Below are 19,122 nucleotides of genomic sequence, written 5' to 3' on the forward strand. Positions count from 1 at the left end.
TTCAACAAAATGACACAGCATGAGTTGCATCACTTTGCAGTCTTTATGTCCTTCTTCTGACCTAGGTGGTGTTGCCCTTCTGATAAGAAGAAGTTCCATTTCCTTGGCTGGGATTAAAATACATCTGAGTTCCGAGGTTTGCTAGGGGCACCATGTTAACTGGCCTCCTGAGAGAGTTCTTCCCTTCACTGCTAAACTTCTCAAACCCAGATACAATTAATACTTGTGGTTTCCCTTTTTATCTTTGTGGAGACAATTATCCCAATATAACTTTGTATCAAACCAGCATCCTGAAGCTTTCAGAAGTGTTTTTTCCCCTAAACACTTCTTCCTATACCACCTATGGTTTTAAGAAAATGGGAACTAGTTTGGAGAACACACTGGGTACTTTCCCTCTGCATTTTAACAGAAGATTTATATTTCTTCCTTGTTCAAGGGCAGCCTGTTGTAAAGAGCACACTGAATTGCCTTTCCAAGGTAACAGCTTGTGAATACTGTTTGCCTACTTTGCAGCAGGTAGAATAAACACAAGAACCTATTAGATCAGTTTAGGTAGTTCTGATAGCCCTTGCAGATAGATCTTAGTCAGAAAAGCTCATAATACTCAACAACTCATATGATTTGAATTTTCTAGTAGGAATGCCAGAATCTTTATTCTTTGCTGTTGATGGTAGAACCCTTAAATTTCCCAATGCAAGACTTGATGTCAGGAGATGATAAGGCAATAGATTATCTTCTACTATTTTAGACTTACAAAAGCCCAGCTCTTTTAAAAAATATAATACTTGCATCCTACTTGTACATTCAGTTTCAGTTCGTACAGCTCTAAGGGATGTCTTCTATTGCCTACTTATGATGGCAGATCTTGAACACATCTCTTGGGGGTGATAATAACAACTAAATATGGTTAGGGAACTCCACAGATACAAAATGCACAGCAACAAATGGAATGGTAATTCGAAGATTTCTACAGCCCCAAAGATTCTCTCTGTCCCAAACAACATTCTATCTGGCTGACAGCTAGAGCTATTTTTTTTTTTTTTTTTTTTTTTTTTTTTTACTTTTGCCCCATTTCTGAGTGGTTTGGGGTCTTACTGGTGCAGAAGGCAAATTGAAATTCAAGCTGTAGCTCCATAAAAGTCTCCTGCTTAATTTTCAGTTGCTATGACTGCATGTCTTCCCCAGCCAACGCTGTCAAACCCTTTGAAGGGGCCAGTTCCTGAAAACTACTTGCCTGCAGAAAAGATCATAGTTTCTATCCACATCACTGCTTTATTTATGTGCTTGTTTCTTTCTCTCTGTCCTCTCAGTTTAAGGGTTTAAAGAAAACAGACCTTTTTTTTTTTTTTAACATTATCCTTCTAGGGTCCATAGGTCTTAGCAAGATCTACTACAGTGCTTAAAGAAGATTCCTATTACACTTATACTTAAAAAAAAAAATTCTTATTTCAAGTGCTATAAAATACTCCAAAATGTTTTATGCAACTGAAGAAGAAGAAAACAAAACCAGAAGCTTCTCAAATTTGATCTTTTACCTGGTACAGGATTATAGTTAATGCATGTTTCATGGCATGAAATATACCCCCTGGGGCAAAAATTGCCTTTTAACTACTGACAAACACGGACTGCATCATTGCATCATCTACCCAAGCTCCTTTCTCAGTGTTATGTAGGGGGATTATTTTTAATATGTAGCGAGGTATGCCAAAGGAATAAGTGAGGAGCTTTCAAAAAAGGTCTTATAAGAAGTGACATGTAAAGCTGAGACAAAAACACTGTCTGACAGTCATTCACTGTCCATTTGAGGGTACTGTGGTGAGTCACCAAGTGCTTGACAACTAAGTAAAACGATCAAGTGTCTAACAAGGAGCATTAAATACACAAACTGTTTCTGAAGATGTCACTTTATTTTTTGTTTCTAAACATTATCTTGGTCAGACTTGGCTAACTTACTTAACTACAAGATTCCTGCTACAAGATCTTTTCCCCTTTACCTGCTTTATGGCTGTCACAGTTATGACAAAGAATAATGGCAATCCACTGGTAATAGGACTGGTAGGGGTATCTATCATGAGCTAAAAGAGAAGAAAACGTGAAAATTAGCCCAAATTTGATTTTACAGTTTTACTTTCCAACACTCCCCCCCCCCCCCAAAAAAAAAAAAGAAACAACAACAAAAACCAACAAAACCAGTGAAACAACATGAAAGATGTTTTCTAAATTAGAAGCTGTGAGGAATTTTACTGCACATTCTCCAGTATTTGTGGAGCAAAATTCAGTTCCTGACACCTAAATAGATGTTGATAATGCTACAAAGGTTCTGGGACATAGAACAGACAATCACGCTTCTAATGAATGTGCCAATTTTAAAACTTCTTACTAAAAGGTGTTTTCACCCTACAAAAATAAATTTAAAAGTATTACAAATCAATGAAATTACATTTTGCAAAGCTCTTTCAATACTCTATACAAACAACTGCTCAACAGCACCATACAGTATAACAACCATCACTTCAGAAGTGAAGATGAATGTTAACAAACAGCCATTTCCAACAGTTCAGTTATTAAGGAAACCCCCTTTCTTAGACTGCTCCTTTCACATTTCTCCAACATGCACATTTTACAGTTTGTGCTGCCATTGCTGTCATGCCAAAAGTGCAGTGTGTACACTAAAATGCTGTATGTATGTGTGGGAGGGAGTGGGATGTTGGTGGATCTCTCCTGCTGCAGGAAAAAGACAACACAGTCAAGTGCTGAAAATATACATGAGAGAGCTATTCAAAATCATGGACACTGATTTGGTTCACTTTACCTGAGACTTATGGCATTGCTTTGAGAACCATTAAAGAAGAAAAAAAGAAATTACACATGAAGCTTACTCTGTTAAGAGCCAAGAACCTCATACAGAAAACATAACATGTTACAACACATGCGTGATCTACCTTTTTCCCACTGACATGTAGACAATTTAGAAAACACAACAAAAGTCAGACTTTGCTTGCAATATTGTGTGTTCTTCAACTGCAGCATTGTAATTTCAGCTTGGCAGAATGTTGTCCAAGACAATCCATACCAAAAACACCTTATTTCTGGCTGCAAAGGCCTAACCATGGCATTTCTGCCATCTACAATATCTCCTCCTTTCTCAAGAGAGGCCCATATGTTAAAGTGGAGCAAGATTTCTGCCGGTGGAATCAGCATGGCAGCCTGCTCATTTCACCAGAACACCATGAACCTTTGCCTCCTGCACGGATGGACGTGTATCCGTCATATACCTGGTGTGGAGCATCACACAACCAAAATGCAGTCTGCCACCATGTTTCTGGCATGCATATGTGACATGGACAACGTGGACTGGATTGTGCTATACATTTAATCACACAATAATAACTTGTCACAGCCCTATTATCCCCAGTGGAATAAAATGGTAATAACAGACACTGCATCTTGGTCACAAGAGATTCATCATGGAATCTACTCTGTCATATGATAAATTTTTAAAGGCACATCTGCCTTGTAAGAAGAAAAAAATACATATATTTAATAATGAAATTCCAGATGGGATTTGAATAAAAGCAAAATTCAATTCAACAGAAGAAAAACAAAGAGTAACAAAATTGACTACAGCTTTTTTCCTATTAGGTTTCCAAGGACACAGGAATACATACAAGACATCCCCCATACAAATTCACTTGAGTCAGGAATTGAGAGAAGAACATGATTACACTGAAGAGAAGTTCTGCCTTTAGATCCATATTTGTTCACGTGCATTGTATATACATATTATTTCAATCTAAACTAACAATTGAAAGAAATGTGACTAAAATTGAATTAAATAGGTAAATTTGCATTAGGAAGAAATAAAAGCTTTAAAAACACAACACCATCCATGGTAACAGTAAGTAGCACTTCTGTTACATCTCCAGCATGCTCCCATCTTCCATGTGCTATGATACACTAAACAGTCTGAGGCAACACAATAGTAAGAACAAAGGCAATATTCCTAAATATTAAGACAGAATGGGCAATGTGTTCTCTTAAACTAAGTTAGAACTATATAGCACTTACAGATTATGTAAGCAGAGAAGTTAAATTCATAAAACAGAAAATCAGTGGCAGAATTCACTACACAAATTGCAATTTCCAGCTTAATTTCTACAGCTATACTAAGTCTCAGTATTTATCCACTTACCTGAACCAAAAATATGATCAGAAAATAAAAGTTGGCTACTCTTCTGAACTGCTCAAATAAGTTTTTTGGAACAAAATTCCACACTGTATACTGAAGGGGGAAAAAAAGAGAGAGAATAGTAGTTACAATACACTGAACAGTTTTTCAGTGAAATTCACTTTTTCTCCCATCAAACACTATTAATTTCTCATTTTCTATCTCCCCTCCCCAAACCTCATTCTGGTCTTGCCCTTCTCCCACACAGAACAGCTGTATTTAATCTCGTGGGTGTGCATGCAAGGATGAGTGGGTGAAGTGCAGCTACCAGGAAAGCGTCAGTACCAACTGCACTGCCTTTACAATCAAATTTTTAATTGTTCTCCTGTCAACTTGCATAGGAGCACCTGGAGTCATTTGGCTTCTTGCAGCCAGGGTATCAGGAATAATTTCATTCTTGCAGCTATAACTTTCTGTCCTATACTCCAGTGACAAAACAACCCCACCACAAATTCTGCTGATTCCAACCCAAGACCACACGAGGAGGTCTTGCAATTGCAATCTGCAATTGCAATTCCTTGCTTATAATTCAGCTGTTTTATAAATCCCAGCAATTAGCTTCACCCTTCCTTTAAAATCACATTCAGACATGGGCAACGCTAGCTTAAAGCCTACTTTCCTTCAGAAGGTCTGACTGAAATGCTTCATCACTCTATATTTAGGTGCTGAGGAGCAAGGGATGGGATGAGAGTAGGAGAAAAACAACATAGAAGGTAGGAGATAACATAGGTTTTTCCTCAAAAAAAAAAAAAAAAAGTGCTTGTTTCATTTTGAAGATTGTATATGCACCATTGGACATAATACAAACATGCACATTTGCTATGCAATTTCTCATATATCAAGTATTTTCCCTTACCTTGGATGATATGATTCTGTTGTCTGCAAATTTCTGAGGAACATAATGGCCATGCTGGGGAAAACGATTTGCTATATAAATAGTTCGTGTATCGCTTTGATGTGGTGGGTCAAAACCCTAAAACACAAAATAATAATAATAATGATGATCATCATCATCAAGAACAACTACTTTATTAACTATAGGGTTATTTTAAAAAATATTTTTAATGGTTATTTTAAAAAAAATCTGCTAACTTTATTCTCAAAAATGATAGCCAAGTGTCAAGCAGCAGCTTTACTATAGTGGCTTTGAATGGGAAAGAAAATTAATTCATAAATTCAAGTCTGCTACGTCCAGAGAATTTTCAAAAAATGGTTTTTAAAAAATCTCAATTTTGAGGTTGTGTATTCATTCTGGAAGAAGAAAAAAAAATCATAAGCCTTGAGAAAGCTTAAAGGAGAAAAGCAGCAGAAGCGGAGATGAAAACATGTAAGTTACAAAAATCTTCATGGCTGTGCTCATAATAAACCCAACAGAACACAAGAAATAAAAGGTCAAAACAAACAAGTCATATTACTATGCTTCAATAACTGGATTTTGTAAAGGTTCTCACCAGATCAAAAAAATACACACATCTGACCAGACAACAGTATTTTTCCCAAAGAAATCCAATCTCCAAGAACAAGCAGTCTGTCTAGCCTCAAAATCAACTCTAGCACCAATTCATACGTTAGCAACGGTGCAAGCAAACACATTAAAATAAAGTATACTCAGAAATACTGCACAATACCTTTCTGTCAAAACAGGAGACCTCAGTGAGGTCTCCTGGAACCAAAGCCCTGTTTTAGGGCTAGTGTTCAGTATTTTCATCATTTGCCTATGTGAGCTGAAGGAGAATACACATTAAATTGAAACATGGCGCATAGTGCAACGTGACCTATACCTGAAAACACGACGCACAACACAAGGCTAACAACCTAACAAGCGAAGAGCAAACAATTAGGACCAGCTAGCCTACAGCAGAGGAAGCTCAGGATACGCTAGCACATCTTCCAATATATAGACGACTTCCACTGGGAAGAGGAGTTATCTGAAGGACAAGGAAGAATAGAAGCAGCCTTAAGTTGCCTTCTTACTTCAGGTACAGAAACTTATTAGGAAACCATTGTTTTTTCCCTTCTGATGGAAAGGAATAATTAAAGCCCAAAATAAGTCATGGGAGAAAGCTGCAATGTCTCCGTAACATAAGGGCTTACATCTAGGTCGCTCCAGCCTATCTTTACTCAAACCTGCCCTGGGGCTCCATGACTCAGAGCCTTCTCCAGCTCTTACCTGGAGAAGCAGGTGATGGTGAAAGACAAGACAGACAGTACAATGTAATTCAGATAACAGGCCAAGAAAGCAACTAAAATAAAAAATATAAAGCTTTGAGGTGTGTTGCAAACTAGCAATTAAACTTGTTACTGTGAAGCTGTTCCCTCCACTGACTGTGTGGGAAGTCATGAATTTCAGCACGCGAGTCAGCCACTACTTATCTTTGGACTGACAAATATGATTTGTGCCATCTACAGAGTCCCCTTGTTCTTCCCTGGCAAGTGAAAGGACAAATGATTGAACATGTGGAAAGGGCATTACAAGTTCCAGTGCTGAAAGTGAGGAACCTTTGCACTTGCATTGCTCCACCTGCGAAACCAAGCCCAGACCTTGTTTCATTTCAAACAAAACCTGGTATTTCAGAGTATCCAATACAAGACACTTCTGCACCAATTAACTATGGAGGGTGATGAAGATTGAGCAAATTGAACTACATATAAAATGATCAGCATAACCAAGAATTTTCTTTAACCCCTGAAGTCTACTAACATAGGACATGAGCTATGTTCACTTTTACGATGGTGTCATTTTAAAGTAAAGGAATAATTAGAAAATCCTTTCAAACATGCAATTAGTGTATCTGTCACTATTAATACTGAGACATTCAGCTTCAGAAAGGTCCAGAAGTAAGAATGGAGGAAGAAAGGAAGGGAGATTTTTGCAAAGGGATTTGAAGGAGAATAAAGTTTACATGACAAGCAGTGGAAGGCTACTCTAGTCACACGCTCTTGTTTAAAGATAAGAGCATGGCAGGAAAACAAAAGAGTAGATATGGGAAAGAACTGGAAAAGTATACAGGATGCCAAAAAGAAAAGGAAGGAGCTGTTCACAACTTTGAGAAAATGAATATAAACACGAAAGCAAAATAAAAAAGTATGTGTTGAATGCTGACATAAAATTTGAGAGAACAATGTAGCAGAAGCAGTTTGGATATGACTTTAGTGACATTATTTCTAAATCAATACAGAAGATGCCACAATAAAATTGTTTTACAAGTAAGAAAAAAAGCTGTGCTTAATCAGGACTAGGCACACAGCTTCTCTTCTATCTCAGAAAATGTCTGGCACTCACAAAATGCCAGATATTCTCACTTTGGAAAGTCATATTCTACAGCCTGCAAATAAAATATGCATTTCAGAACAGACAAATGTGAAGCATGGGAAAAACAGAAAGAGGAAAGCAAACCAACAGGCAGTCTTCTGATGGTGATAAATGGTAACCTCTGTGCTAGTTAAAGTTATTAGAACAAATGAAAAATTTCAGAGTGACCTGGGTATCGCTGAATTTTTCCATGGTATTTATACACTCCTTGTAGGCCACTATCTGAGCACCTGAAGGTTGATGTATTTTCTGACATTTTTACTCTGAAGAGTAAGGACCTCAAAACAACTCAAGCCTCACTTCAGGAGCAATTTTCTCAGAGATATGTTTGCTTGAAGTAACCTGGTTCAAAGTGAGGAACATATTTTCCAAATCAAAATCTCAAGCCATATGAGTTTTGCAACTGCACTTCGCACAGGTCTAACTCTGTTTTGTTGACGCTTATCACAGAGCAAGAGCTGCTCAATCAGATCTATTGCGCTGACAATGCAGAAGCAAGGCAGGCTGAGGTCAGGAACCTCTTCAGGTGCCAGAGCTATGGCTGGAAAAGGACGCACCCACGACAACCTTAGTGGCTCGACCACAGCCACAGCAGGAAACAAGTGTCAGAACTGGAAAGAGAACATGGATTTCCTGATTTCTATAACTATGAAAAATGATTTGAAATTACCGATCCAACAACCTGCTCATTATGTAATTATCTAGTGAGAATTTCTCTTCCAGAGAAATTTTAATTATACATCTCTTCAAAGAAAATTCAACTTCTGCGCAGAATTTAATTGTTCAAGAAGTGAAATTCCTGTAACTTTTCTATTACTATGTGGCTTGCCACAGATCCTGCTCCTGCCACAAAACTGACCTGTAGTCCAAACTTGTGTCCTTCAAAGGGATCTGGGGGTAGTATCTGTATGCAAGCCAGCAAGGAGATGCAGAAAGCCCATCTTCCTAATTTCACTTATAAGAAGCTTCTTTCTCTCTTTCTAATAACATTATTAAGCTCAGCTTCAAAAACTAGGGTAGCATGCCCTTGTCAAAGGATTTCTGCAGCTAAATAGTATGAGCAGGAAATCCTTAAATCAAGTTTTGAGTCTTGAATATAAAATAAAAAATCATAGCTGTAACTGATATCTTTCCAATAGAAGTTACTTTTCCTGCATTTATTTAGTGAAGTGATTTCTACTCAAGGGCACAGACCACTGACTTTGTAATAAATAAAACATAGTTTATTACAAAACATGATGTTTAAGGCTTCTTAATCAGGTGTATTACAGAAATCTGTAATAAAAACTTTTTTAAAAAATCAATTGACCATAAGATTAAGTGAATTTAAAATAAAAACAAAAATGTATTTGACTCATCCTCCCCTTCATGTTGCAGCTTAAATCTAGATTTATTGGTTGATGTTGAGCCACTCAGCTTTTTTTATTTTTTATTTTTTTTATTAAAGTAAACTTACACTAAGCATTATCTACCACTGGAATACAGCTCTCATATTTAATCTTCAGTACACACCAGCCTAATAGAAATCTTGCACCCAGATAAGCTTGACATATTTGGTTTTTGAAAATAACTTAAATGAACATAACTTACATATAACACAAAGATGTCTGAGTCAAGCTGATTTACAAAGCAGAAACCCAAAATCTTTTTTTAGAAAAAGAGGAAAAATGTGATTCATGCCTTTTTAAAAAATATATATAAATTTGCAATGTCTCTAACCAAAGTCAAAGGCATTCTTACTGAATACTTCAGTAGTGATTTTCTCAGTGTTCTATAAGTTAGACAAAGGCATCCTCTGAGTAATAAATTAAGCACCTTTAAAGCATAGAAAACATCCTTGGAAACTGAGGGTAAATTTCTGACTGTGATTTCATCCTATTTCTTTGACGAAAGAAACAGGCTCTGATAGCCGCCTCCCCTCTGCTCCCTGCATCTCGACTCCACCTTCCCGTTGTGCAGCCGTATGGTAAAAAAAGGACTGAAAAACTGACCCAACTGAAAACCCACCATGTTCCCAATTGTTTTTTGTTTTTGTTTTAAATGGATCGAACCCCTAAAACAATCAATTGCATGGTCATGCCAATAGCTTGGCTGGTACGATATAAAGGTGCAGTGTGGAAGAAGAGTTTTATATTGATGCTGCTGAAGCATTAGTAGCATAAACAAGAAATTAAGTAACTGTAGAAACAAGTAGAGTAAGCAAATGAGAAGAAGCACTATGAGAAAGAACTCTGCCATCCCAACACCTGCAAGCATAAGCAAAGTTAAAAAACAAAACCTTTCTCAGCCAACTTGGTAAAATATACTCTAGTGCACACTTATTTCTTAAATATCACAATTATAAAAGCCTAGCTTAGGACAGCATGCCTTTACACCGTCCCTGGCAGAAAACTACAGATCCTTCAGCTCGGATTAGTGACAGAAGAGATCAACATAAAATAAATCAATTGCTGTTTCAAGCTCTGCAATATATGCATCAATAGTTACAAGTCACCTGACAAGCAATTTTTGCTAATGATTCATCTACAGCTAGTATATTAACATAATCTCCTTGTGTTTTTTGATCATTCACATCTTTTACAGCAAGAAGAGGAAAACTATATTTGCCAAAACTACTACATAACCAGTTTTCAGTGAAAGGGTTGAAAGGGTTCCACTTGAAAGAAGGAAGTCTCAGTTGGAGGATCTTCCTCCTTTCAGAAACCATGCTGAACACTGATAAGGAAATTAATAGCTTCCCCAGATGCCCTTTGGACACCCCGTGCTAGTTAATAGTACTAATAAACATCACAAAAGTCTGTCTCAGGAAGCCTTTTCCCTAGGAAGGTGACTGAATAACCATGGCTGCAGAAAACTCACGACATTTCCTGGCAGGCAGCCCAAAAGCTTTTTATTACACTGCTGCCAAGATAGAGTTTGATTAAAGGTGCTTTGAGGAAATGGGTTTTCTTGCGTTGGATTTTTTTTTTTTTTTTAATATACACAGAATAATTTACCTTTGTCAGATAATATGATCTATTCACACTCCATGCACATTTTCAGAAGTCTGTGTAAATTTATACTCGAAACAGTAAGCCAACAATTCTTTCAGTCATACAGCTGGGCAGTAGTCAAACCAAATTTGTCAGAGCAAAGGCTAGCATGAAGGAAGGAACAGCCTCTCACGGCAATTTTAAACACTGCTCGAACAACAGAAGTAGTGAACCGGCTGAAGCACCCTGAGGTTTATGTAGTCCCATGCAATTTGTTCCTACTCTGCTGAATACTACTCCAAAAAAGACAGAAAAGAGTCTTAAAAGTCATGCACCACTCATGCCACTTCCTCTTCCTGCTTACGATGTCTACAGTTGTTTAGCATACCTGATAACAACTCCTTTTGTAACTTCATAAAATATCTATACCCAGGCTACATTATGTCGTGAAAACAATGGAGGAAACAAGAAATGAAAGCAAGAAACATTCTTGCTGAGATATCATGGAGCAAGAAACATTCCTTTCACAGAGTTAAAAAATGAAAACAAACTAGTGTTCCTCTGTCACTAATACCCCTCTCTCCCCCCATGTGTATTTGTGGGGTGTCACACATCCAACTCTACCGATATCCTTTAACTGCACATCCTGTGCTACTTGGACTGAGTGGCATGTTTAAAAAAAAAAAAAGGCTCGTCTATATTGTTGCAGAGAGGAAAAGGTGCTATTAACAAGCAATCAATTAGGAAATCAGTAAAGGAGAGGAAAATGGCTGCAGAGACTTCTGGCAAGAATCAAACATACACAAGGCAAGGCAATCTGTACCAGAGATGACAAAACAAGAGACTTTACAATAGAAGTGCATTTAAAAGAGAAAGAAATTTAGCAACTATTTCCATTTTAAGAAGCAAGTCTTGATCTCAAGGAAATGGTCAGTGGTTTCCAAACTACTTCGCAAGGCTATTCAGGGCCCTCTACTTATTTTTAACCAGCCAACCAAACAAACAAAAATTGCATTACAGTGGTCAGAGGTCTGAGAGAAGTTGAGGCTTGGTGGTACCTGTGGTCCAAAACCTTTGGTCTTTTGCCATGATTCCCAAAGTAGCCCATTGTTCTGAAGATGTGGAAATGAAGATGCCTTTGAAGCTCCAACTACACAATTTTAATTTCAGAAATAACACTGATTTATTCTGCGGGCTAAAGCAATTTGTTATACTCATTCACAATATTATTGTCTACCCAGACACATACAAATGATAGTAGGCAAGACTTCCTAACATGAAGGGTGTTTGGATACCCATAAAAGGCTACTACAGGGCATCTTATTTTATTAAAAGAATAAATAATAGTAATAAAAATAAAGAGACAATTGAGCTCTCAGAACTCAATTGACTCAAGCTGCTTTTAAGGATACAGCTTAAAATATATTAAGTGCTTGGAACACACAAAGAGCTACAACTCTGCAATACTCCATCACACAGAAATAGCAGTTAGCCAGCAAACTAAATCATGCTAACAGATATAGAACCACTACAGTAAATGAAACATTCAACACAAAAACCCTTAATATACCTTGAATAACCATAGTATCTTTAAAAAATAATAAATGAAATCATATTTTTTCTTTACAGTAACCGGATTCATTCAAGTCATTTAATATTGAAAGGCAAGGAAAAAAGTTCCTCTTATTAAACAAGACATTCAACCGTGTGTCAGTTTGTAAACTTCATTTTTCACCTAAAATTAGATTGCAGTTTCAATCTTGCAGCTATATAAATATACAAAAAGTATATCGGTCAATTCCATGACAGGACAAATACAGAAGAATCCCAGATCTCTTCACTTGTTTGGACAGTACGAGCACTATTATCTTAAAAAGAAATGCTGGTTACCCACTGTTTTGAAGAGTCACTGACAAAACTATGTTTTAGAAGCAGGAAGGGTTCCTGTTCTGGGCTACTCGTGCAACCACTATCCCACATATCGGAAAGAACCCTGTTCAATATTTAGATGAGTGCCAGTAGGCAATAGTTACTTACGCTTGTCAGCTCCTGCACTGTAAGTCCAATTCCTATTTTCCTTCAATATGAAAAAAACATGAAAATTCTTCCCCAAAAAACTGCCTCTAGATAACAAACCTTAAGGCTTCTTCAAAATGTGTGTCAAAATTGTCCTGACAATTGCTCTGACGGTTGCTGCTCACCGCATTTCATGGGAAGAGAATTTAGTCCATAGGTAGAACTGTCTAGCTCTTCCTTTTAACATGCTTTGATAAAGTCTGCTCTGTAAGCATTACAGATTTGAGTCTCCTCCATTCCTTTTATCAAATACCATTTTGAGTTTTAATTCCTTTTCAAATATGATTTATGACCTAAGTATCAGTTTAATGTACTGCTCTCAGACATGCCTGCAAACAACTTTATCCCTAAAGCCTGCTAAATCATAAGCTTCCTTTGTATTTTGCCACAATTATTTTTCCAAACAGACATTTGAATATCTGCAAAGGTCAGCACAGCTACATGCAAAACTAGAACAAAAAGGTGCATGGGGGATAATAAAGGAGCAAAAACAAAATGTAACAACGTATGACAAAAAATACTCTTTGGTATATAACATTTAAAACTTTTCCAGGTAAAAATATTTCAGAATGCAAACAAACAGCTTCCTGTTGTCTGTATCATTACCTCTCCTTTCCCATTTGAAGGGAAGTGCTCCTTTCCCATGCTTATTTTTATTCTCAAAGTAAACAAGAAGAAAAAATCCTCTTATGGCACGGTACGTGGGAGGCCAAGTAATTGCAAGATTTCTTAAATCATGGTGTAGCTGTTGGTCCTACTTTCCATCTTTTCTACCACCATCTGTACTATTGCTGTTCTGTTTGGTTGTGTTATTTTTTTTTTCTTTTAAACAGTAGGAAGTTGAAAAGGGATTTGTATAAAAAAAAAAGTCTAGCAGCAAATATGTCACCTGTGTTTTGCTGGAAGAGATGACCTTGCATTCACAGAGGCATTTTGTCAGATCTATTTTGTTGTAGCTTTTAACTGCTGGCTTACAAGACTTCATGCTAGAAATTAAAGGATTTTTTTAGTGGTATGTTGTAGATACCTTTTCCCCTGTGAAATAGTGGCAAATGCAGTCATGACAACAGAGGACACAACAACACCATAAGGAAAAAACAGCTCACCAGTGAAGAGCACAAGTCCCAATACTTTCAATTAAATATACGCACATTATTTTTTTATTATTATTTTTATAGTCTATAATTGCTGTGGAGTTGTAAAAAAAAATGTCAAAAACCACAAGCAATTCTGAAAACAAACAAAAATCAAACAAACAAATCAAACAAACAAAAACAAACAAACAAAACCCACCCCACATTCAAACACCTTCTTTGGTTCAATTCCTTAAATTACTTAAAATGATTAATCTACAATAATACACGTATCAGCACAGAACCAAGACCAAGTGCTGTCCATCTCATGCAGAATGCAGATAACCGCAAGTTATTGCAGAACACCATCTGCTTCTCTCAGAACACCTTAACGGATCCTAATATCTGGAAGGAACAGGGAAAAAAAGTCCCAGACATACAGGCCTCTAGCGCTAGTCTATTCAAGGACACGTCCCTTACCAGTAAAAGGAAGTTTTCATTAGAGCCTATCTAGGAGATGAACAAGAAAGCTCCTATTGATATCGTCCTTAGGGGACAAACAAAATGAAACAAGACCAAAACAAACACAAGCAAAAGGCAACCAACACAAAACAGATGAAAACGTTCCCTGCGATTGTCTCTCAGTGCAGGCTGGGCAGAGCTTTTGGACCAGATCACCTCCTGAGGCCCCTTCCAACTGGAATCCTCCAGTAAGCCTTGAAATAAAAGCCTGGTAACTACATTTTCCAGTTAAAAGGTGCTAATCCTATGGAATTAACCCATATTTTGTCTTTGACTTCTTGTCGAATATCAAAGCGGCATTTGCCTGAATGCATAATGTGAATGTTGCCAGTGCACAACAGCACTCAGGTTCATAAATCGCAGAAGAAAACACTCTGCCAAACACAGCAGAAGCCTGCTTCTCTCGCACTGCCCTTTACAGAAGGGGAACTGTGCAGGCACCTCAGGTTTCTCCTCATCCAATGTCTTTTGCACATCATCGTGCTCGTCCATAATTTATCAAGAGGCTCAAACTCCACAGAATAGCAACTAGAAGGGAAATCCATAGACCCTTGCGCACTTAACATGACTAACAGATCAAAATCACGCAGCTAGGTTCATACGCACGTGACTGTTCTATCGCAACTTTTGGAAACCTCCTTGCCAAACAATTAAAATTGTCATCGCCTTCTGTTGACGCCACTGCAACAGCCCTTACACTCCATGCACACCGCCAGGACATTTACACAGTCCAGACAATGCCGTAAATCTATCCAACAAAGTGGTACAGAAAGTCACTGAGCGTTACAGCCACCTCTTGCTACTTCTGTTTTGCACCAGCACTACAGAAACTTGACTGAGGAAACTGCAATAATGCTTTGCTGTACACAGAGCTGCAATGTAGTCTAACGTATCAGATTTGGAAAAGCAAGAAAAAATGTCCTATTCCTGAATATTAACAATGCTTCCTATCAACTGCTGTTTACTTGGCTGCTTTTTCCAAGCGGAGTTGGCTGTGCCTGTCGTGTTATGCAACCCACAGCAAATCCACATGCCCACTGTCTGCCTGAGGTCTCAAGGTAACACAGCTGGAACTCACGCATCTTTCCTGCCTAAAGCTCATCTTTCAAATGCATCCGGACATTTTACTCTTTTTCTAAAACAATTAATTACGCTGCATTTATTTCTACATTTTTAATGATTAAAACCTAAGTACTTCCAACTCAACTAGATAGTGATATTGTAATATAATGTTATATTAGCTATAAAGTAGTACATTGTTAATGGCTTACTAGATATTTTACTTACTATGGGATGACATTAGATGAACAAAACCTGGTAATCTGTGGGTGGTGGTGGGTAGTTAATTGTTACTGAAGAAACAGAGCAGACTAATGGTGAAGCTACCAAAAATCCTGAAAATTTGTAAGCGAGACCCACACAGGCATCGAAGACTGAGTGATAGTATTACTGCCACCAAGCTTCGTTATACAGCAAATCACTAGAAGGACAAATACAACTTCAAAATTGTTTCAGACTGGTAATGTAATAATGAAGATGAAGAGTCTTATATTCCCAGCACATCTCCTGTTCTCAGAGGTACAGTCACTCCTTTATGTAGCAATACAGGCATGCATACATCTTCCCAGACTGAAGTACATTTAAAGAACATAGCTGAAATAATTTGAATTGCATACTAGATCCTCTCATTACTTACTTCTAAGACTACCTGCTTCATTTTCCCTGCCCCCTTTTACAACTCACAAGAACACAAGTTTTCAAGCACACAGCTATTCAGGACCATTTCATTAATTAGTATATGAAATACTGTCCTCTTAAACAAGAAGTTGCAAAAGATTCATTGGTTTCATACAGAGAGTACTTAATAACTACCTAAAACCACCTTCAGCAAAATACCAGTGTCTTGCTACTTTCCAATGCTTCTTCCCACCAACGTTTTTCTTTTGTGTTACTACAACATCCAACTTAGATGACTCCCACATACACGCTTGGTTCCGATCCTCCCATATGGAAAGAACTCTTTTCAAATCCTGTTGCCACATCTAATGCAGGTAGAAATACACGCTCTAAAGAAATCCAATCCCACACATTCTTCTCTCTTCATGAGAAATAAGTCAGACAGATTTTGCCATCCTTTGATTCAAATAGTCTGGGTATTCCTTAAGCTCCATAGCCATCCACACTACAAACAATCCTATTTCTGTCATCCCACTCTTCCTACTTGCATTAATCATTTTCTCAGCATCTTTTGCCAGGTTCTCAGCTTTTTGACATTCTTTTCTTAATAGAAAATAAACATCACAGTCATATAAAGCAAGAAGCGTGCGTGATGTATGTTAAACCAATGACTATACACAGGGATGAAGTGTCTGAGCACCCCTCAGAAGAAACATACCTATCTTAGGCCATCTTTCAACTTAATGGGCTGTGAAACAAACAAGGAATTAACATCAAACAGCGACATTTATAGGAAGGAAAACAGCCAACCTGTATCTTCCCTATTGTTTTTTTCTTTATACAATATTTAAACCCTTGTTCAAGCATCTTATTATGCCTTCCTTCTACAACACTAACCCTTTCCTGTGAAAACCAGTAAAAGTTTTAAGCAGTTATTTTCCCATCAAACAGTCTCCTTTAGAAGAAGGAAACCCTCTGACTGCCAACAGAGTTGCTCATCTTGCTACACTCAATTTTTAATTTCTCTTAAGGGCAAACATATTACTGAAAAGCTGGTCAGTGTACTGACAGAAAGAAAAGCAAGCATGCGTGACACATGGATTCAGAGCACTGATGCAGTCCTCCTAGTCTCAAGTTTACAGAAGACAACATACTGCTGCTTTAACAACCATGCTCAAAAACCTCAAGCCACCTTCATAGCGAAAAAATGACAGCTGTATTATGCCAAACAAGCTTTATTCAGAAAAGCATGTGCACGATTGTAACAGAACAGAAAAGTGCTGTCAGAGCTCGGATAGAGTAATTAATTTCCAGGTCAATAAACCTTGGTGTCACACCAACCCAGAGAGCACTCTCAAGCTGGCATTGAGACCGTCACCACAAGTTCTGTGCTTCAGACACGGATCTCTAACAGTGCTGTGTTTTTTAAAGGACTATAAAGTAATTTTCAAATCCTCAGTGAATGTACTCAAAAGCTTTTGGCTTTGCTTTGCACCATGGTAGCGGAGATAGGGGAAGAATGGAAAAAAAATAAATCAATTTTTATAAAAAGTGATGTAACAAATTAAATAAATCACTAGTGAGACAAATATCTTTGCCACTGAAATATAAGAGCATAATTAATGTAAGTTTTTGGACAAAATTGGGCAACATCTTTGATGTAAAGCAACTCTAACAAATATATATATATTAAAAAAAAAAAGTTTGTAAATGGAGCTTTTAGTCATAATTTCTCTCCGTGAGGAAATACCAGAGAGGGGCAGGAAGCCAGCCAGCACTTCTATCACAACTGCCAAAGGCGATGCATCTCCCTGCCACGGCTGCACGGCTCTGCCCTGGCCACGCAGCACCCGCACGCCCAGCGGCACCCATCTGAAGCGAGGCAGCCTCTGACCGCAGCCGCTCTCGAGGGTTTTCCCCCTGAAAAGCCTCCTCTGTCACGTTTTGCTCCATTTCCCGTCACTTTCCAAGCCTCGAGCAGCCACTCTCTCCAGGGCTTTCCCCCCTGCACAGCCTCTTCGGTCGCGTTTTGCTCCATTTCTCGTCACTTTCCAAGCCGTGCACACCCACAGCGCTGAGGCTGCCCGGCTCTCAGGTAGAAGTGCGACGCCGGCCCGGCAGGTGGAAAGCCTTTCACGATTTCGCAACGTGAAGGAGGAAGCGAGGAAAAGTGCCGGTGCAGCAAAAGGCCCCGTCACTCTTCCGTGAAAAGAAGTTTGGGGGGGAGCCCTCCCGAAGGGGCCCCCAGGTAAGGCAACGCGCTTTCCTCAGCGCCAGCGTGGTTTCAAGAGAAAAAAATGAAAATAAAGACCACCACCCAAAAATACCCTAACACCAAAACCTCCCCAAAAGCCCAGGATCTTGTTATAATCGATGAGCACGTTAAAAATCACAAGAAGCTGTGAGGGAGCCCGCAGCTCCGCCTTGCAGCCCCCCGTACCCATCCCGGCAGGACCAGGACCCCCTCCTTCAAGCTGCCGCCCCCAGCCCCGGCCTGTTTTCCTCACGACCCCCCTCAGACCTCTCCTCACGGCCCCCCGGCACCTACCAGCTGCTGCCGGACCCACCGCCACATCCCCGGCGGCGCGGGTCGCGGCCCCCGCGGCGGGGCCCCCCGCTGGGCTGTCACCGCGCCCTCCGCTGTCGCCGCCTCAGGCCAGCCGCCCGCCGCGGCTCGTCCCCATGGCACGGGGGCCCGACGCCGATTAGGAGCGGCGCAGCCCCCTCGGCGCCCCGAGCCTCCGCCGCTGCTGCTGCCGCTGCCCCGCGGCCGCCATCTCAGGGCCGCCGCTGAGCCCCGGCGGCTGGCGGCGCTGCGGCCCGCCCTCGGGAAGTGACGCGGGCGGGAGGGCGCTGAGGGGAGGCAGGCGGGGAGGAAGGGGAGGCCGAGCCCGTACCCCCCAGCCTCGTTATTTGTAACGAAGTGTGAAGAATACTCTGCGGCTTCGTCGTTTTTGACTTTGTTTTCTTGTGGAAAAATAAGCGCGTGATGTAAAATAAAGGCTTTGGAAAGGGGTTGTGTGTTTATGTAATCTCTGCCTGGTGATGGGTGATTTAAACTGAAGAAGCCAGCACGCGGTGTGTTGGCATCTCAAAGCGAGCTACGCGTGCTGGAAGGATTTGGCGCTTTCCTCTCTCTTTTTGTGATCCTGGCAGTACTGTGCTAAGCCACTCTTCGGTTAAAATTGGGTGGTGGAAGGTGTTGCTGCCTGGCAGTGATCTCTTCCACGGCTTCCATTTTGCTCTGAAAGAGCAACCACT

At 39.4% G+C, this 19,122-nt stretch overlaps 1 protein-coding gene across 5 annotated transcripts in view; it reads right to left on the reverse strand.

The window, feature by feature from the left end:
- Window positions 1-18,662, reverse strand: part of ATP11B (ATPase phospholipid transporting 11B (putative)) — a 61,369-nt gene extending 42,707 nt beyond the window's left edge. For all 5 annotated transcript variants that reach the window (XM_082767305.1, XM_082767304.1, XM_082767306.1 and 2 more), the window contains exons 1-4: window positions 18,410-18,662; window positions 5,085-5,201; window positions 4,193-4,282; window positions 1,995-2,075 (exon numbers count right to left, since the gene is read on the reverse strand). In XM_082767305.1, the coding sequence (XP_082623431.1) occupies window positions 1,995-2,075; window positions 4,193-4,282; window positions 5,085-5,201; window positions 18,410-18,436 (315 nt within the window). In that variant the 5' untranslated portion in view covers window positions 18,437-18,662. The remainder of the gene's footprint in view (window positions 1-1,994; window positions 2,076-4,192; window positions 4,283-5,084; window positions 5,202-18,409) is intronic.
- Between the last annotated feature and the right edge of the window lie 460 nt (window positions 18,663-19,122).

This window comes from Aythya marila (genome assembly GCF_965140915.1).
Source record: "Aythya marila genome assembly, chromosome: 9".
NCBI classification, from domain to species: Eukaryota; Metazoa; Chordata; class Aves; order Anseriformes; family Anatidae; genus Aythya; species Aythya marila.